The sequence below is a fragment of the Magallana gigas genome, chromosome 9 (assembly GCF_963853765.1).
Source record: "Magallana gigas chromosome 9, xbMagGiga1.1, whole genome shotgun sequence".
Classification (NCBI taxonomy): Eukaryota; Metazoa; Mollusca; class Bivalvia; order Ostreida; family Ostreidae; genus Magallana; species Magallana gigas.
In genome coordinates, this window is record NC_088861.1 from 37844520 (window position 1) to 37866793 (window position 22274).

Genomic DNA, 22274 nt, shown 5'->3' on the forward strand with positions numbered 1-22274 from the left:
TTTGATTCAAAAGTTGTTTTGTCCATTTAGCCGAAAATATTACATGTACACATGATAAATCCAACAGATGCATATTTCTGATGCATATGACTTGCATAGACACAATCTTAATTTATCATAATTATTGATTTAATACTATATCTACATTAATATCGTTTTCAAGAACCAAGTACTTTTAGTACAATTTAGCCAGGTTTAATATAAGACGATTTTACTGTATCAGTCTACCATGAGGTTTCCAACATGTACAGTTACTTTATACCCAAATGTATTTGATAACAGAGAAAGATAATGATTTATTTTAATAAAAATTATGTACATGCATAAGTATGCAATATCTTGCTATCACACTTTTGCAATGACGTTTTCAAAGACTAATGTTTCCACTGATTCTGTTTCATACAAGCAAACCTCAGCGCGCGTTATCCGCTTCTGGAAATTTGTTAAATATAGATTGTACATGTAGCATAAATATAATATGTTTTCAGGCAAACAACTCTAGTATATATGATATTATATAGCTGCTGAAACAGTGAAATTAACCTTTTCGGCAGAATGATGTGCATATTTCATTGTGTGTTCGTATATAGCACATGTATATGTTCACGCAATACCATGGATTAAGTGTAGTCCGAAAAATACAAACAGTCGGGAGTTCCAATCTAGTAACAGTGAATGCTGGCACAATCTGAATTTACACTTTTAAAATGATCCAAAGTGTATATGCATGTATCAATTCAGACGGTGTCGCTATGGCTTCGACTTATTCTTTTCTTGAACCCTTTCTTGAAAGTAAACAGCTTAGATTTTGTCTTATCATTAGCCACCACGGCGGCCTGAGAACAATGTTTCACAAACTCCCGCTTCAACTGAATAACGAGTTCATCCATGGCTTCCGAAACACCGCTATATCCATCCGCCACTGAGACGTCGAACTTCGGACAGTTTAATTGCTCCGCCAAAGTAGTCCCTTCACTGTCACTGACTTTCCTCACAGATAACAGGTCACATTTGTTCGCTATCACCACAGCTGGGATCTCCTGACCCCTTTGTTTGACCAGCATGTCTTTTAGAGTGTACGCGTACTCATAACTTGACTTGTCTGTGATGGAGTAGATGAACACGAACCCGTCGCCCCATTTGATGTGGTTCTCCTTGTGTTCTGTGCTGTCCTAAAACACAAAACACCATACTATAAATACTTATTTTAAAGAAAGTATAGGATTTTATGAAGTAATACAATATAAAGCTTGATAATTTATATCAGATGCATGTGGAAAGAGAGCTTGGGAACTACATCTAAAGGGATTAACAAATTATTAATATACCAAAATCATTTTCAAAATGATTTTTGTGCATACGTATGATGTTCTAATTTAAATATTAACTTATAATAGAGCAAATGTTGAGACTGCACCCATCATGCGCATTAGATATCAATAAACAAAATCCATCTGAAATACATAAACGTTTATTTTATATGCATGTTTCTGTTTCAGATTGTATTTACTCAAATCAAGAAAGAAACCTAATAAACACGACAAACTTTATTGCATTCATGTTTCTCTCTGTATACAGTTCTAAGTATGTTTCAAAACTTATGTGAACCATCAATTGTTAACAGCTGTTCACTTATCCATTTGATGTCGATTGAATCTTTACGTCCTTTTTATGCTATGAATAGCATTAAATGCCTTGGGATATTGCAATGTTTATTTCTTTATCTTCTCTGCAAAAAAGAATTCATTGCCTATAAATTGCCGGTTTCCTCAACATTGTGTATTTCTTTTGGGATGTTATATGCTATACACTTACATTGGCTGCCGTGTCGATGATTTCCAGAGTGACGTCATCACGTGGCGATGGTATTTTGTGATTATAGAGCATCTCTGTTAAAAATAGAACAAAATCTACATTACAATCAGTTATCTATCAGGATGAAAATACACACGTGTCAAAACAAACTGGCATGTATGACTTGAAACGAAATGTAAGATGAAATTTGTATATATCTCGCAGACGTTTGATGAATTGGAATGTCAAACGTATAGAATTTCTCATTTCTTTTCGACGTTTTCGATGTTTTGCGGGATAAAACTCAAAGAGAAACCAGCGAGATACTATCAGTGAGTGTTAGTATCAGTGACTGGTCTGAAGATAACACAAATAGGTTAAATATGACAAATCTAAAATTGTTCAACAAATAGGTAAACAGGACCTTTAAGTTATGTCAAATCTATATATAGATTTGGAAAAGTCCTCATATTTTAAACACTAGGAGAGCATTTTAAACGAATACAATTTTAAGAACTTTAATAAGATTGTTGAACAAACATGCTCCTTCATTTTGAAGTAAAATAATAATTAATAAAACTGTCAATGATTAAAATTGATATGTCGAATTTTACTGTATCTAGTTAAATGTTGGTAGTTTAAATTGCTGGAACGTTCCAGAAAAAACCTAAATACGTTTTTTTTATGTGATGAAATATTTAAACCGGAGACAGCCTGTAGGTAAATCACGTGGATTCACAATGAAATAGAGTGAATAAAGTAAAATATTAATGTTGCCAATATCATAAAACACACATAAGCAAGACGTTATATATTTATCTCATATCATTTACATTTTCCAGTGTCTATGTGATAAAATTGCTGAAAATTATATAACTACGTAACAAGGAATCATTCTTTGAGTATTATGAGGTAATCAAATACGGCCGTGGGCGTGCTCAAAATTATCATAAAGCCATTCCTTAAATAAAAAATTGTATATACTATCCAGTGATGCATATTATTAGATAAGGGATATATATATTTCATTATGAAAAATATACATTTTAAATATAACGTCAAAAGCGTAATATGGTCACCCTCTTCTGTGAAAAAAAATGAACATGAGAATAGCTGTTTATTCCCCCCACTTGATGAATTTCAAGCTATATTACACAAATATAAATTTTCAAAATTTATTCTATTATCATAAACAAATCAAACACTGCTGTTACATTTTTTTTCTTCACAAAGGAGAGAGAGAGAGAGAGAGAGAGAGAGAGAGAGAGAGAGAGAGAGAGAGAGAGAGAGAGAGAGAGATTTTCTGAATTGGAGAGTACACAAATTCTCCAAACTGTATCCAAATTCAATACATTCATTTCTTAGAAGTGTACACCATTCTTTGGAATAAGTTTGTTATTACAAGGATATGTAAACGACGCTTGGAAAAGAATCTTTGAGATGCTTTGATTCTATATCCAAAACCACAAGTTCTGGTATAAAACCATATAGTCTCAAGGATGTTTTCTTATTCTCTTCTTCAAATACATTGGTAGGTTGATCCAATATTTTGGCTCTTATCGTAAGGATAACTAACACATGTGTTCCGTATCTTGCCATGAAATGATAAAAAAAATTGTATGAAATAATTTATGACAGGATTTGTTGATAGCCAGGAATTCATTTGAAGACGATATTTTTAGCTATTGAAGGATTACCGACTAATAGACGGTAATGAGTATAGTGCATTTTTTTTTATTAGGCGCGGGGTTATTTAAGGGAATGTTTGAACATTTTATATAAAATGTAAAGAAGGTGCACACACCTTCCACAAATGTGTGTCATACTCAGCCGAATAATGGGACAAAAATAAAACATGGGTAATCCGGACTTCTCTCTCAACACAATCAACATTTTAAATGCCCTTAAAAAACCGAAACAACCTTATGCTATGCTACTACCGACTTTACGTATTTAAAAAAACCCACAGACAACTTAAAATCATCTGTTTACAGTACTTTATGATGGGAAATGAAGGCTCTAAAATACAAGTACTTAGACATCACATGATTAGATAACACTTTCTTTTTTTATTTTACTTCCTTGATCTATTTTCAATCTATTACGACACACTTTTTAAAAAAAATAGTTGAAAGAAATGTTGAAGTTAGTTATTCATTCTAATATGACTGTATATTTTCAAAATGCAGTTTTAAGATATTCTAATGAATGAAACGGGCATCAGGAAACAATGAAAAGAGACGCATGGCATACTTGTTTACCAATTTCTAAATTTGAATCCAATATTTTTGCTAACTTTTTTATATATGTAGGTCTATATTGAGTATTTTTTTTCAAAATTAATGGACAATTACACATATATTTTACATGAGTTTACATTACGTTTTCTAAATACATTCAAGAAAGGTATTTTTTTTCTGTTTCATAATACTGTGGTTTCATCAATATTCGTTGATTCATACCAATTTTCGTGGATTTCGTTATTCAGTTGATCCACGAAATTAAGTGTTCATTGAAGTGCAATTTTCATTATCATTTTGTATTGATAAGGTTATTGGCCACGAATTTGCGTATCCTTGAATCTGTGATTTTTACTTTATCCACGAAAATAAATACCCTTGAATATCAATGAAACCACAGTAGCATGTTTAATGTTTTTTTCTTCCCAAATAATATTCATTATATTCTGCAGAAAGTCTTTAGATACCAGCATTTAGAATGATATTTTTGTACATCGTACTGTTTCCTTTGGACACCCAAAGAACCCTGAAAATGCTTTTTATTGGCTTGATGAGTGATAATGTCAACTTGCTTTATAATGATTTTTGGTCACACAAATTCAGCTACCACCCTCATCCCACCTCTAACCGCCCTCCCTGTTATTCATCCTCGGGTTGTGTTCACTCGTGTCGTTGTAGAATTTATACACGTAATTGTGTATAGATTTACAATATCATACAAACTTTCTTTTATTTTTTTTCCACAATTTAAGGTATATATATATATATATCCTTAAGTAACCTTATGCTCGCAAATCTCGCCAATATTTATCATGTGTGTATAATTCTTAGTTTACAGTGCCTGTCCCCTCTTTAATCCATTAATCCGTCTGTCTGTCTGTCTTATATATCTACACACACAGACCCCGCCGTTGTCTGTCTTACCTTTGTTCCTATCGTAGTCCCCTATGTATCGCTTTGTCATGTACCGGACCACAAATGCTGAAATAAAGTAATAATATGTTTACATACTTGATAAATTAGGCTAAGTCATGTAAAATAAAACATAGGATACATTGAAATACTTGAAATCGAATACACAAATATTTTGTATATTACTACGATTTTTCATAATATACATGTATTTGATTATTAGGATGCATGTTACTGCAACTGCACAATGATAAATAGAATTGAAGGCAATTATGCAAATTGGTTCAAAACTATAAAAAAGATGTAAGAAGCATCTTGAAAAAATGACATAATATTTAACCAACACACAAAAATAATATTATTTAAATCAAATTCATCTTTCTTTCAAACGTTGTGACACTAAGTATATATATATCAATGTCTAAAAAAATGCAGGCTTATCTTTATTGGAAAACTAGACTTTCAATCGATCTTTAATAAACATGTACAAGCACAAAGGTTACAAACGGGTTTAGGTGCACTCAGAATTACGCAGAGTAATCCAACTGCAAATATTGCTTACGTCTCTAAAAAAAAACATGGCGTATAACACAAGTCGACTTATCGGCATATTTGTTTTTAGGAGATCTTCGGAGATCAATAACACTACATGATTTCTCCCCTGGGGGTTATCTTGACTCGGCGGAAGGGAATTATAACCCATCATCTGCCGCCATTAGGTCGACAGATGGCGCTACAATCGTTAACTTTACATTAGACCTTCATTTAGTTAGGGAAAACATACCAACATCAAACCATTTTTTATTTACTTAAACAAAGGAAATATGAAAGTTCAATTTCTTTTTAATGTTGAAAATGAAAGAACCCAAGAAAGATGTGCTAGGGGGTGTTTTATTTAATAAGCAACTCTTTTCAACGCCAACAAACTCGGTTCGTATGGAAAAAAAAGATGGCATTTTTACAGAGCGTATTCCACTTTATCATAGACATGATTATGTAATATTTGTGTATAAATGTCTATGAGAGCTGCGCTACGTGACTAATGTACAGGCATGTACGTATATTGGTACATGATTTTCTTACCCTACATATTAATCAACTTTATTGGTGGCAATAATGTGAAAACTGGCAAGAATTTACAAAATATTGTGTAATCATTTGTAGCTTAATTTTGAAGTTTTTGTTGACACCATAAGCACTTACCCAACAAATATTATTCCGGATTCATTGCAAAATTCATTATACAAACAAGCCCATCTGCGAAATAACTTCACAACGAACTTTTCGAAAAATTGACAATCTAATGAAATTGGCCCATTCCGAATTAGAATGACTCCTCGCTAGAAAAAATGTATACGAAATAATGTATATTTTCATCATATAAAGAACAGTATTTATTATTATTTGAAAGAATATACCAGTAGTTTTTATGGATATCCAAAAACCCTTTCATTACTCGGAATTTAAATACATTACGCGGCAGATAGCTGTATACATAGATCTGTCTGCTTACAATGATTCAGAAAAGGGTGAGAAAGACGGACATATTGGCATGTAGAACACAGACATCTCCAAACAAAACAGAAATCTCGCGAGAAGTCGAGTTTAAAGTTGATTGATTTGTTCCCGATGTAATTTCCGGTAGTTAATCTCGTCAATAGATCTCATGTTGATCAGGGGATCTGAAGCGCTTGAATCACGTCATTTTTAGATTGCTCACAGGGGGATCTGGATATAAACAAATTAACGCTGCAGAAATAAGTCTACCATGTGGGTCTCTCTCAAGTTTTGATTTCTTATTTTCAAAACGTAATCCAGGTATAATCAAAATTTTGTAAAAGTGTTGGTGCGCGTGATACAAAGGTAAAGAAAAAATCGCATCGCTGAGAACATGGAGAAAACATTATGTAATCTACAAAATGTACTTTACCCTGTACTATAAATCAAGGCTAAAATTAAAAGCTGTGGATGATAATCTATATCGTACACAGGTACATACACTGTTTGTACATATATGCATATATATTTCAGGACCTGGCATGTCAAATAATGAAATCGTTAAAATCCCCAGGAAAACGGCAGATGTAATTCGGACTTGTAAACATTTTGCCTGTTGTTCGATTCAATTTAATATAATCAAAAGCATATCTCCATTAGCACTCAAAGTTAGCTGTTTGTTTATACTACATGTACTTCTCGCTATATCTTTCTCAAACCACCAGTGTCATTCACGACCCAATAGAAATAATTCCATCAAAACTTGAACCCCCCCCCCCCAAAAAAAACCCAAAAGATATGAGGTTTTGCTGGTCGTGGCCACCCCCACCCCAGTGCACTTTTATAAGCTGTGCCGGGCATGGCTGTCACTGATGATGCAGCATCACGCCAATGGCGTCACGCATGTAAATGATGTTGATGAGTATTCGGATAATGTTGGCGATAATCCTCATCACCATTATCTCATTTCCATGTAGTAACTCATAATCTCCTGACTATATATTCTCGGTCAATTAAAGCTTACAATACTCCTAGAACATCAACAAGAAAGCCGCTTGCTTCATAACGTCGCAACACGAGTTAACACATCGCCAAATTAAATCGCTTTATTTCGTTTATTCCAAAAAACCCTGTCGTTTTTTTAAGAAGACAAATTGCAGATAACGAATCAGACGCTTGTATCGAGCTTTATGTGTTTGATCCTGTACCTAAAAACTCGTCAAAATAAGAAAAAAAGAGCAGAGCACATGGAAAATATAAGAAGTGTTAGGAAAAGAACACAGATCTTCAGTTCGTTCCACTTTAGACGATCTCTTTCAATTATTGTTCAAGCTAACGCAGTGGTGAAAGCATACTTTGTACCGACAGTTCCCGAAATCATTAGATGAATATCATTTTCATAGGAGGTTTTTTTTTTGTTTATAAATATTTCTTCTTTTTCGCGAGATATGAAGAATGTTAATGCAATTATATTTATCAAATTGCAGAAATTCCTGTAAAATAAGTTCACATCATAGCTCGGTATGATAGTTTAAAATTTCTTTTTTTAATTGATTTTTAGGAAAACAAATTTAAGCATGACTGTGTTTAATCCCTAACATGTATCATTAGAATAAAATATCTTCAAATCAAAGCGATATATATTGATTGAAGTAGTATATTGGAGGATGTTTAATGATTGTTAATATTTAATAATCTTGTGCATGCTAATTAGCTTAAAAAGATAACACTACATAAAAGCAATTTTAACAGCATTTAATTCATAAAAATTTACCAAAATAAATAAGTAAATAAATGAAAAATGAAAAGACAAAAAATATCTCTTTAACAAAAAATTCAAATAAATTTTGCTCGTATTTGCCTTCATATTATACTTTTTTAAAGTCAACTTGATGCATAAGTATAATGAAAACTCTACATTTAATTTTCAGACACAGCATACAGTCATGTAATACGTTATGAAAAAAATGTTGACAGTATAAACTCATGAAATATTCTTCTTATCGCACAGTTATTTATAATTACACAATAATGCAAACATAATTTTATGGAAATACTCACCCGTCTTCCCGACCCCGGGACCGCCAAACACCACGATTTTAGCTCCCGTGAATCTCCGGACCGACATGTTTACACCGCGAAGAAGAGATCGGCAATAAATTGACAGACAGAATCTGTTTTTAAAAGATTCTAGAAATATTTATGCATTTGCTTTAGCTGGTTGGCTTGTTTCCAAAGTGAGCATCATTTGACATAATAAATATACAAGACGAACCCCGCGTAAGACTAGACGCCCGTCCAACACTATACTGAAGTTTCAGCAAAGCATCTAGTTCCAATTGCTATGTCAAGCTATATATAATACAGAACCTATATAGCTAATAAAAAATACCACCCGCAGAATTTTGAGATTATTTCTTATGAAATGTGTGGGTGTCAATCACGTATAAAACCCCCATCAGGCGTTCAATTTTTGCTCCGATGATGCATGATAAGAAACGTTTAAAACCATTGAAATTTACTACATCATTTATTTTTAGCTAGAGAAAATCGTATTCATGCTGTTCATTAGTCTGATTGCTTAAATCACTGAAGCACTGGAATAAGCCAGTTTTGTGTTGATAATTGATGGATAAGAAATATCTTGAATTAATTTAAAAACAATTATGTTTATGTTAGAATTTCAGACAATGTCCAATGCACAGAAAAAATCGCTTTAAGAGATAATACATTAAAGTTTTAAAATTCATAGAATATACAACTATAGAATTGTAGTAAATTAGTTTTATAACTATTATGTAACATATATAAATCTGCACTCTGTATGGGGGGGGGGGGGCTATGAAAATAAATACCAAAGCATCGCAGTAAAAATGTGTTTTTTAAACAATAAAATACTTTAGGCCTATTTGAAATTGGTGATTCATAAGGGTATGAAAGAAGTGACGTTGCAGAAAAAAAATACGGAACCCGCATTGGTTCGTGATTGTTGCATGTATGTCGATGAAAGTTTCAATAAACTTAATATAACTAAATCTTGCAGACTTCAGCCCTGTCAGTTTAATTCTAAAAAAAATCGGTTTTTTCTTCAAAGATAGATAAGAAAATGGTCGATGGATGGAAGTAAAAAAGGTTACATATTTTTTTATTTTGTTTTAATCGTTTCAGTTCCTATATAACCACGACGTGTAGGATTGATCTGTAACGGCCAAAATAGTCTTATACTAATATCTGATAGTCACCAAAAATACTATAGCCTGTCCCAAGTTATCGTTTCCGTCCCTTTTTGATATTTTTTTCCATTACTATTCGGCGGGTGTTTGATTTGTGATCTCAAGCCCAATGCATTGAACAACAACGTGCGTAAAATATAAAGAGCTTCGCTTAGTATGGTTCATTCAGTTCATATATGTAGCTTGTGGTTGGTCTGTCATATGTAATTTAATATTCAGACTGATTCTGTGATAATGTATAATTTTCTGCTTCCTGAAATCTTTGTTCAACTGGCGGTTGGACCTATAGAATCCAGTTTCTATATTTGTACTTTTTACCATTTTATTGTTATAACAATACATGTATGATACCAGCCCTCCACTGCCAAAAATTACAATTTTTAGTTGCGTTAAACTGCTAAAAGAACGGTCAAAGAGATCTATATTATTTGGAGAGAAAGGCGTTCGCGATTGCTTAAACATATGGTACATGTAAACGATCTGTGGGGTATTAATGTCAAATCGCGCTGTATATCATCTCATACATTGCTTTCTTCTTCATTTTCTAATACAACACTTCATCATTCCAAGCATCAGCTCTATGTATATATAAATATTTATCTGTTTAAAAAGGTATTCAAAAGAGTTATTAAAAACTTGAGGGTGTTTCTTATTTCATCAAATTAAACGAGAAAATTGTCATGAATTTATTGATAAAAAAAAACAAAACAATGCAAGACCATAAAAATATAAATTATAAACATATATAATAAGCTAATGAAAATATTTATACATTCATAAGAAATATAAATTAATTAAGAAATTCTAAAACTTATAAATAGCCAGGCAGTTACAAAAAAAATCAAATTTTTTGAAAATTTACCATTAAGTTAATAATGTTCTGAGGCACTCTATAAACTGCATAAAGAAAGGGTCTAATAAGCAATGGGCGATTAATTCATAATTACAATGTTTGACAAAAAATTTCATATTTTTTTTCACTATACAACTTAGCATATATTTTCCGTATCTATCTATAATATAGCCATTTCTCTGAACATTTTTTTTCTTGTGAAATTAAAGAAAATATACATGAAATTTTCATACGGTTAGCATTTGGTATGTTCTTGATTTGTGTATAAATACTTGAACAATTACTCCCCCCCCCCTCCATCCCACACACACACACTTCCTCCCTTTACTTTTGTAATAGTTTCATGTATCAGGATATTTTAAAAAATACCACCATATCTTACCATAAAAAGATTCCTATGTAAACAACAACAACATATTAAAACTCGAGTAATGTGTAAACATTTACATATATACAACGTACACATCAAACTGATTATGACACAAATCTATAATTCGTTCAATGTACAAGTACATGTATAATGGAAAGAAAAACAATTCCCCGGCAGACTGATGAATGCTCATTATTAAACGGTTATAAGAATACGTTCGGAATACATAAAATTTAAGTTTTTAATTTGACTTGATTTATTCATGTTTTTGTTTCTTTCAATTTGATGCGCATCCATGTAACTTCACAAAAATGCGTGATCAGATAATATTAACCCCCCCCCCTCGATTACTGTCCAGAGTTCATAGCTCAGAGTAAAAACAATAGAGTAATATGAGATATACAGCTCTGTATGTACACGGTAAATATTTAGTAAATAAAATATCATTAACTGTTCATAACTTTTTATGGAACAAATCTTTCTTTACGCGCGTTTTCGCAAATTCAGCTTTACTACCAGTAAACAGAAAATTCTCAATTTGAATCTTTTAAGTAAAACAGGTCACTTATCTTTAAGAAATTAGCATACGGTAATTGTTACGCGAAAAAAAGATGTGGCGGAATAAAAAGTAATTTACAGTATAACAGGTTATTTAAATGAACATTTAGGTATGTTATGAAAATTATTATAAATAATTAAAATTCATTAAATTTACTTACCTTTCACAATTCCTTTCTTAATCAAGACAAATATATAACATGATTGGTTGTCATTGTTATACATGCAGACATTATTCGTTAACTTGATGTATTTTGACCGATTTGTGTTGAATTGACAAAATCCTACAACAATCTAAGACTACAGCCTTAGTTCCAATCATTTATCAGTGGCGTATTATTTACCATGTATTGACAATTGAAATTCGATCTCATGAACATTCTAAATTCTTTCTATCATGAAAGTATGTAAAGCCAAAATTTGCTTTATATTTTGCTATATCACATGTTATAATCTATATCTTTTTCTCATATCTTCAAAACTTGCATGAAGTAATTGTTATCATAAAAATGATACATGCTAAATGTGTACTATTACAGAAGATTCAGATCTTTCAGTAAAAATATTTTATACTTCACTTTTTGCAATAAGAGACAATGTGCAGTATTGCCTTTGATCTTTAAACATGCAACAGTCTTAAAATGTGTTCATAATTTGCAGTGATAAATTAACTGAATGGGATTTCAAACTCCCAGCAGTAAACCCCTCAGTGGTTTGTTCCAATCCCATTGTGGGACATTGTGACCAACTCTCAGTTGAAGGTGTGAAAAAGGATTACTAGGTAATTTATGAATCCTAAAATATTCTATTGTTGTAGGTTCAATTTGTTAGCAAATATATCACAAACAATGTTGATATCTTGACAAAGCAATTATCAAACATTACACAAGACAAAAACAAATACTAGTGACAGATAACAAACATCAACAACAAAACAATTTCAAACATATCTTTAAACTAATAACAATTTGAAAAGAGAAAATAACAGTAAAACTCTCTTTATTGTGATATAAATTACACAATTCTGAGCTATGATGGATTACAGGTTTTTTTTACCAGTAAATTGTAACAGTTTTTGTATTAATTAGCAGGGTTAGCTACCAAATTGTCATGTGTCCTCGGAATGTCATTCTGTAAGTCATAATTTGTGTGTCTGTCTGTCAACATGTCTATAAATAAGGATATAAGAAAAACATTACAATGGAAACTAAAAGCACCAAAAAGGTTAAATAACAACGAGAGACACTCCATTCAAAAGTTTATACATGGCAACTGTGTTTACAATCTTTTGTATAAACAGCAGGTAAAACAAATCTGGATTTTTAGGAAAAAAAATTATTAAAGAGTTGTCTATCCTTGCACATTTCTAATGCGCTGCCAGTTTGCAATCAGGAAAATTGCTGTCATGCTCCTGTTTGGGTTCGTCTCCAGGCTCCCATTCCTCTAGTAGATTCCCACAATACCAGCACTGTGTCGTGTCATTCTTACCTAATCGAAATATTATAAACAGCAACCTTTAATTACATGTAACATGTTATTTTGTATTGTGAGGAAAAAATATATAAACCAAATTTTATGTGACTACATGTATCACTGCCAATTTAAGGCCTATAAATTTAGCAAGAATTGTAAGATCATTAGACTTCAGAGATGTTTAATTAGTAAAGGAATTGTTTACACATTAATTATAAGGGACTGAACATTTAAAAGTATATATCTATAATAGTATCTACATGATCTTTATAATGGTTTTTGTTTCCTCTCCGACTAAACTGTCACATTTTCATTGGTTTAAATACACATGTATTTACATGTGACTGCCTGATATATTTCTGTGTATGGTTCAGGGTTGTCTCTAAGACCCAGGAGGTGGGGAATTCCCCCGCCTAAAGTGACGTAATTACCTGGCTATTATTGCATTTCAAACACAATCTAGCTATAAACTAGACCTTCAGATCCCCTTCTACTTTTTTATTTCTCCCTTCTACTTCAATTTTTAGAGACAACCCTGATGGTTGGTGAAAATATATATTTAGAAATATGACCTACATTTTGCATACTTCTCAACTTTTGTCATTAATAAATACAGTAACCAAGTTCAATTTAAGTTCTTTTTATTTGGAGTAGTTGCCTCTAAAATGACTTTTAAAATTGGAGTACTTGTCATTTAAAAAGATGTCACTTAGCTGGGTCTGGAGCAGAAAAAAACATCAAAGTTTTCTCAAACCAAGGTGGGGAAGAGAAAACTTTTAGAATTAATTTTGCTACAAAAATTTGGAAAAGAACATGAACAAGGTTGGAACAAAGATTTTCAAATGCTTACTAAAAGGTGATACTTAAGGGAAAAATGAGAATTTTAAAAAGCTTGACTGGGTAAAATTAGATGAGATGTAATTAAGGCCTAGTCACTTTTACATGAATTTGCATATACATTGTACAATGTATCATCACTTCATGTGAATAAATGTCTCTCTTGATAATCCTTAGAAAAATATTAAACACTTAATATTATGTTTGTGACTGACAGACGACAATAATATCTTGGGTTGATCAATCTCATAGATGCTCTGCTTTGCCCTGCCATCTATGAAATTGATCAACCCAATATATTTCCATAGTCAGTCACTAACAAACCTAACAAGTACATGTAATAATATTTGTCCTGATTTTATTATAGACTTGCATACATGTAAAACAGTTAATGTAGCTAACTTTTACACAAGGAAGGAACTAAAATACAAGGAAATCTTGATTAAAAGGAAGCTATGTCTTAATCCATCCTTATCATAAAGAACTGAACATTTTCTACAAAAATTCCTTCAACAAAAGTTTTGCAATTTACCTCATGATGAAGCTTTATGGAAATAAATATTTATAAAAGTTAGGGTTCTTAAAAAATACATTTGGAGAAGGCAAAAGGTGACTAGTATGTATATTTCGAGAGGCCCGATACTGAATATATTTCCCTACACCCCTCTAGTGTCTTGATATCAATAAATTCATTCATGACAACACATAGGAAGTCATTCAAACATGCATGTTAATGGCAATCTGATATTATGAATGAAAATTGCACAGAAATCATTGGAATCAATGATTTTTGGGAGTTGATTAACTTGATTTTAATCAACTCTCCTACGCAGCTACTCTGGCAAATTGGAAGTGAAACAGTGTTTGGATCCAAGCACAAATCATCACTGCTGACAACACTTAGTACTTGCAGATAATCGATAATATCAATGCAATGTATTGAGAGGCATTGTTTTTTTTAAAGAAAACTTATTTATAATAAAATAATTAGATTTTAAAAGATACAAACAATTAAGATATGTTTTGAAGTAGTATGTATTCCTATGTATACACCCTAGTTAAATAGTTTGCTGTCACTGATTACAAAAGCACCATTTCCAGTGTTTGGAATCAAGGGCAGACTTTATATCCAAATTAAAGATAGAACCAGTACTTGTGTAGACTTGACTTCTTATTTGTTTGTTAAAAAATTGCTATAATACAATTTTCAAGACTGATATATTTCAATTACTTAATATAGTCATAATACACCATTGAGTTTGAACACTAAATATTACACAACATCGTTTAAATAGGTCCTAGGATTTTCAAGTTATAACTTGGAATTCTAGTATGAAAAGCCAGGGAATTTATATTAGAAATAAATGCGCATAGCAATTCATTAACAGCTTAGAAACCGATAAATTAAACATCCATGCTTTGAGAAAGTCAAACTGTTTAGAATCATGAACATAACAGTGCTTTTAATCATGTTTGTAAGAATATAACAGTCAAACCATGAGCCTATGATGAGTGTAGATGTGTGCCATGTTTATTGTAATATCAAAAATATGACCCCTTGACCCTGTTAAAATGTTTACACACACAGAAGAACTTTTCAGTTCTTCTGTAAATTTACACAAACCCTATGTTAAATAAGGAAATTTGCTTGCAACTACAAATATCTATAAATCATGTGCATGTATGTAAATGTATTAAACATGTAGGCCTATAATCATGATAATGCTGCTACTTACCAGTGTAGAACAGACCTGCCTTAGCTATGGCCTCTGGACTGGGTTTTTCGTCTTTAGTGTATTTCCAGTCACGGAAGGAATTCAACCGTAAAGTGAGCTCTTTCATCTGTGGGAGCCTTCCAATATCAGCCTTTAGCGAGTTGCTGATGAGGTCGGCTCGTGATAAACCTCCGTTCATCATTGATCCGAAGTTTTTGCGGTCCAGCTGGTAGATATGCATACAGTCTCTAGAAAACCGACGATGTTCCGACATGATGTCATCTTCCTTTGTCCAGTTGTTTACTATGATCCCACAAAATACACATTGGACCTTATCATCTTGACCATCTCCAATGTAATGAAATCCATTTTGTGCTAGATCTTCTTTGCTTTTTACTGCATTTTTGGGATAATTCTTGAACGTATTCAATCTCTTTTTGATGTCCACTTGGAGGGGCTTGAATCGCTCTAGAGGGGATGTGGGAATGATGTCATAGTTTGATCTATCTGCTTCCATAATGCACTCTTTTCTATTTCTTATTGCTCTGTATTGGTAGGTCCTATAAATTTGTTTAAATATCTGTTGCAAAATCCATGGAACCTGTAAATCATTAATATAGAAATTTGAGTAAGACTCAGCATTTTAAAGGTACCCTATAAGAGATGAATTTCAATGAATATGGCTTAGCTCCCCCCCCCCCCCTTCTCCCCACCACTTCCACTTTTTTTGCAAGGTTATCCATAACCATAACCTAAGAACTTTGTTTAGAGATTTTTGATAAATCTATTTCCTCTGACTTTCAATTTGCTTCAGATACCACTGGAAAGAGAACTTTGTCCTTATTTAACAATTTGGAGTACCAACACCTATATGTATGGGGTGAGGTTTAGACATAGTAAATTTGTCTAACCCGCCAGAAAATACCCCGCCCCAACAAGGGCCCCAAATGTATTGTAGACACTCATTGCTTTTGGTGGGGTTTGAATGGCATACAAATCACTCTACCGATGACAAGCTAAAGGCTAACCATCAAGCCAGATTTTATAGGAATTCCGTAACATGTACTTGATTTTACCACACATGTTCAAGAAGAAAATAGTAGAGTTGGTTATAACAATGGAAGTAAAAATAAAATTTTAAGGAATTACAGACTCATTTATACAAAAAACACTTACATTTAGATTGTGAACCTATCTTTTCTTAATTAAAGTGCACTGTACACCAACTGATGTTTATCAATACTAATTTAGAAAGATTTTGTTAGGAGTAAATATTATTCAAAATTTACATGCCCAATGTGTTATGATTAAAAAATTTAAAATATCGGACAAGCAATATTTGAACAATATTAATTATGAATTAATTGACATTTACCTGCAAGATTACATGTACCATAAACTGGTTAAAGATTATCCTTAAATTATCCATGTTATCCGAGCATGAGTTTATATATTGTTCATGAATACATGTATCAATAAATGAAAATTATCATTAAAAACTAATTGTCTTTAGTACTTCCCCACAATTATGAAACTTCCCAATGAAGCACAAGGAAAATGAAAATACATTTATATTGGATTCAATAAAAATGAAATGACTTCCCCGACTATATCGTAAAACATTATAAATTCCATTTTCCAAATCATACCAGGCATGTAACATCGTTTTTGAAAGTGGGGGATGGGGTGTGGGTGGGGGCAGACTCATCCAAAAAATCTTATTAATATGAAGACAACAACAAAAAACACCCACAAAAAACCCACTTCCTTCCCGAAGTTAAAGAAATCCTAATCTGTGGGTAGGTGGGTTGGTTGGGGGGGGGGGGGAGAGGGGGGAGTAGCATAGTACATGTACCTTTAACTTCACTCTTGATTTCTCATGTTCCTTATTTTCATTTCAATTTTTATGTTCTCTCTCAAAACGGATTTTTTTTTTGGGGGGGGGGGGGGGTGCAACTCCCTGATAATTAATTTTTTATGTGTAAATTTTAGAAAAAAGTTTGCTGCAAGAAAAAGGTGGGGTGGGGGTGGCAGGGTCTCTCTTCTTGATAAACCCAGAGAATTATACTCTATACTAGGTCCCTATATTTACTAAAGACCCTAACACTAAAAGTATTAAATTATAATCTTTTTAATTATGCCAACATTTCATTGATTAGTAAAACTTCATGACTTACTGAATATTTCATTCAATCTTCTTAAAATTCAATAGAAGGATTGCATGAATTTGTTTTGTAATCAATTAAAACTACATCATTTATTAGTGCAGTCCCAAAACAAAAATAATGAGTCCCTCTCAATTCATTTTTCCTACAAAGCTCCAGTGGCAAATACACTCATAAAAACTTCTCAAATCAACAAGACCTTGGAAGAAATATTACAGACATTTTTCTAAGCACTGTTACATGTAATACACACAATATAATAAAGAATTAAAGAATTTAAACATGTTTCATCATGTGCCTGAAACATTCTATGGGAAGGGTTTATAAAATTAATTACTTCTCATTCGCCTCATATAAATTTTAATACATATCAATAAATTCCATGTACATGTAGTACTACAGTGAAATATAGAATAAACACAGAACCATTTTAACAAGAGCATGGACTTTGGGTAGTTGTGTCAAACAGCAATGTGACATATAGGCCTGTCTATTTCATTGTCAGCCACAGCCCTCTGATATCAACAAGAATTGTTCGGCTTTTGAGCAAAGACTACGGTGCATGTTTTGCTTGAATCAGCGTCATTTTTAACTTGCTTTGACGCAAGAAATAGATAGCTATGTCCTACTGAAAGTCCAAGGTCTTGTTAAAAATTGTTCTATTTCATTTGCATTTCAATCAACATTTTATGGCTCAAATGTACTTGATAACGGAGGCTAGATGGTCAAACAATTAACCATCAGATCTACCTTAAAAATTTAGATACAATTTGTTATGCTATAAGGAAAAAAGTATGTGCGAAAGAAAAAATCCATATATTTTACCTTAAAATTGGGTATTCTCCTATATTTTTATATAGCGCTCTTCTTTGAAAAGAGATCAATACAGTCTAAAAATGGTGAATACCATCGAGACCTCATTAGTATTAAAAGACTTTGATTGTATAGTAGGTGTATGATATGTTTAATTAATTATTTTTAATACTGTTTTATTATTAATTGCTACATGTAATAAAGTCGTTCCTTTTATAATACAATTTAATGTAATATAAGTATCATTAGTTTGAAATTAAAATACAAATTGATTTTTCTTTCACATATACATGTATTATATAGTATATACTGGTAATCAAACTCATCATTGCATATTCCAAATGATAAGTAGCAGTTGTTTTAGTGGACCCATGTCCTCATGCAGTGCCCTATGTTATCATGAATCAATTATTTTAGTTATTCATTCTTATTAAATGAAGAGATTCAGTCAATGAGTTTACATAATTTCGAAATATTTTTTGCAATCTTTAATATATTGAAGTAGGGAGTTTAAGTTGTAGGAGTTATCGTTCTTTGACTTTACTGATTATTATTCAACAGGTCCAGTACAATCTCCAGATTTAGCTATATAGCTTGAAAAAGCTATATTGCTTTATAAAGCTATTCAAAATAGCTTAATAAAGCTATTTATATGCAGTTTTTGAAGAAAATATTAATTGTAAGAAATGGACGAGAAATCGCAATTAACTTGCTACTCATATTTGCGCCACTGACCATTATAAACTTGACCCAAATGTAAGATAGTTTTAACACTGCAGCTTTTAAACACTTTTAAGCAAAATGTATATTTCCATTGTTTGGGTAACTGTTCACCATTTTGTGTGCAATGAAGCGTGGATAAGTATGATTTCTTCTCATTGTGATAAATTATTACCAATCAATTATCTTGTTTACCATAACTGACCTCCTTTATATTTCATTCAAGAAGTAACTGTGTGGTCATGAATCAGTTGCCCCAAAACTTTTAGTGCAAAGTCTCTTAAGGAGATGCAAACTTATGAGTAATCTTTACATGCACTGTTTACAGAACAGTTCAAAGTTGAAAATTATCACTGCACTAAAGTGCGATTTTTTAAATTAACTGAAAAAATTACACATTTAAGAAAAATGTATGACAAAATAGCTAAATGAAGCTATTCTGAATAGCTTAATAAAGCTATTTAGCTTATTCAAGCTATATAGCTAAATCTGGAGATTGTACTGGACCTGTTCAACTCAAGTCTAAAGCTTCATTTCTTTGTTTTTTTGTAATAAGGCATTCTACTGAAAGATATAAATGTACAGTCTGATACATAACAACACTAATGCATTGGCAATTTCAATTCTAAAGATTTTATCGTTATTTAGGTAACGTTATAATTTTAAATGTCATATCAGCAATTCATGTCATTTCGGTATTTTGATGTACCGGGTGCTTAATCTACAAATCTATCATACAATGTACATGTATGTCAATCAAAAGTCACGAGGAGTACAATGTACACATCTATAGATAATGAATAGGCATATTTTTGTGACAGAAAGGCTAAACCAGATTATTTTTTTTAATTAAGGCGGTGGTGTGTCAAAACGAAACAAGAAAACTATTCTCATACATGTAGTTAACATTGACTATACTTGGAATATTATTTTAATCAAGTAATACATAATAATTCAAAGATACTTACATTATCCTAAGTAATCAGACAGACAAAACAAACCATCCTCACACAAAGACGACACAGTCGGGAAGGGGAAGGACATTGCGTAAACAAACTAAAAATAGATCCAGGTAATCCCGAACCCGATCTGTATAAATAGAAGGTATTTATGGAATTCGTACTCTAAAGAAATCGTACCCCGGCCTCATATGGGCGCGGTGGCATTTCTTTTGGCGAGCTCTTTAAGCATTTTATACGTATATTAAATTTATCAACTTTGCAAGCCAGGTGTTGTGGAATAAATCATTGATAAAGAAAGATATGGTAAAGGCATAAAAAATCATTTATTGCCTATGAAAGTTAAAGTCAGGCGTAATTGCATGCACAGAAACACGAGAAATGAAACCCTTTCACAAATCACAGTACAACTCAGATTTCCTGAGACATCCATGATAAACAAACATGTGTACACTACACAACGGTTGAACCAGGAAGGATTAATTATATATTAATTAACACACACACAAGCGACCTATAAATACGTATTTAGATTTTTATAGTAGAGTGAACATATATTTTGTTATGAAAAACAATGTACAACGTCAGATGTCAGTCGATCAGCTTAATTAATATTTACATGTATTCCATTAAATAATTCCTTCCATAAAAAAATGTTTACAACTTGAACTTTTCTTAAAATATATATGTTTGTTATTCCAAACAAAATGACAAAAAATCACATGCAAATGACTCAGAAAGTCTGTACGAAAAATCTAATTGTTGTTTTTTGCGGATCATCAAAAGTTTTAGGACCACAGTCGATGTTCGATGCTATAAATGTCATCTTCCTCTGCCCATGTGTTTATTCCGATCCCACAAAACACACACTGGATTACAATGTATAATTATCATCTTTTACACCCCATGTGTAATTAAAACCATTACATGCAGGACCTTCTTTACTTTATGCTGCACTTTTGGGATAATTCATGAAAGTCTCTAATGTCATTTTGAGGTTGTGCTGCCGGTGCTTGAAGCGCTCCCGCAACTTATCCACAACTTATGGTTTAGGGTTTTTTTAGGTTCTTTGATCGCTTCTGTAGATTCTGTTAATCAATTATAAATGAAGTTAAATTTAATTATTACCAACATAATTAAACTACCGTAGGTTTATATCATACAGAAAGGGCGATTATTGGTTTATTTGCACAGCGCGAAAATCTTTATAACCTGTATAAGTATAAATACATGTACATATAAGTATAAATACTTAAATCGTTGTTATGTACACACCGGGTTCAACTCAAATATATTAGGCAAAGGTTAAAAGTTTTGCAATCCATTTTAAAATTTAAAAAAGGTAAATGACAATCATTACGGTTTGGACTCTCTAAGCTGCAGGTCTGTTGCACTCGGTCTGAACAAAAAAAATGGGATGTACCTGTTGTCATATTATAAGAAATATTCTATGTACGACTTGATTTGTTTATTGAGCATGCGCAGATAAAAGTTTAGAAAAGTTAGAAATGGCGTTATTTGTAATATGCTAAAAATCCGCTAGCATCCGTGGCTTAACCTACCATAACATGGTGTCAGAATTATAGTTACATAGTAAAATAATCGCAGAATGGATCTAGCAGGTATTCCGCAACCGCAGATGCAATGGGACGCATCAAACCCACTCGATGCGTGGAAGAAATTCAGACAACACGTTGAACTCATTTTTGAAGGACCTCTCGCTGAAAAAGAGGAGAAGCAGAAGATTCGATATTTACTTCTATGGGCAGGAGAAAAGGGCCGAGATGTTTACAATACTTGGACCCTCAGCGAAGATGAAGGTAAATCGCTAGAAGTACATTTCAAGAAATTTCAAGAATACGTACAGCCCAAGCATAACCCAGTCTTTTCGAGATATATTTTCAATAACGAGACACAAGGTGCACGACCAGTGGAGCAATATATTACCCGCTTGCGTCTGTTAGCTAAAGACTGTGCATTTGGTAGAGCAGAAGATGAAATGATTAGAGACCGCCTTGTATTTGGCACAAACTCAGCTAAGGTGAGAGAGAGATTGATCAACGAAGGGGCACAACTCACACTGGAGAAGGCAATCCAAATTGCTCAGAATTTTGAATACTCGCAGCAGCAGCTGA

General features: G+C 32.3%; 2 protein-coding genes across 3 annotated transcripts; both read right to left on the bottom strand.

Moving 5' to 3' along the window:
• Positions 1 to 283: 283 nt before the first annotated feature.
• LOC105320255 (ras-related and estrogen-regulated growth inhibitor) lies at positions 284 to 8777 on the bottom strand. 2 transcript variants are annotated; one of them, XM_011418116.4, is made up of 4 exons: positions 8505 to 8777; positions 4959 to 5015; positions 1816 to 1889; positions 284 to 1172 (listed from the first exon to the last, which is right to left on the bottom strand). In XM_011418116.4, the coding sequence occupies exons 1-4, from the start codon at positions 8569 to 8571 to the stop codon at positions 738 to 740; spliced, it is 633 nt and encodes a 210-aa protein (XP_011416418.2). In that variant the 5' UTR covers positions 8572 to 8777; the 3' UTR covers positions 284 to 737. The 2 variants fall into 2 exon arrangements, with proteins under 2 accessions (XP_011416418.2, XP_011416419.2); XM_011418117.4 differs by lacking the exon at positions 8505 to 8777 and adding an exon at positions 6150 to 6243.
• A 3662-nt stretch (positions 8778 to 12439) lies between these two features.
• Positions 12440 to 20303, bottom strand: LOC105320256 (baculoviral IAP repeat-containing protein 7-B). Its single transcript, XM_011418121.4, has 3 exons — positions 20149 to 20303; positions 15504 to 16083; positions 12440 to 12945 (listed from the first exon to the last, which is right to left on the bottom strand). Exons 2-3 carry the CDS (start codon positions 15997 to 15999, stop codon positions 12824 to 12826), a joined length of 618 nt encoding a protein of 205 aa, XP_011416423.3. The 5' UTR covers positions 16000 to 16083; positions 20149 to 20303; the 3' UTR covers positions 12440 to 12823.
• Positions 20304 to 22274: the final 1971 nt, after the last annotated feature.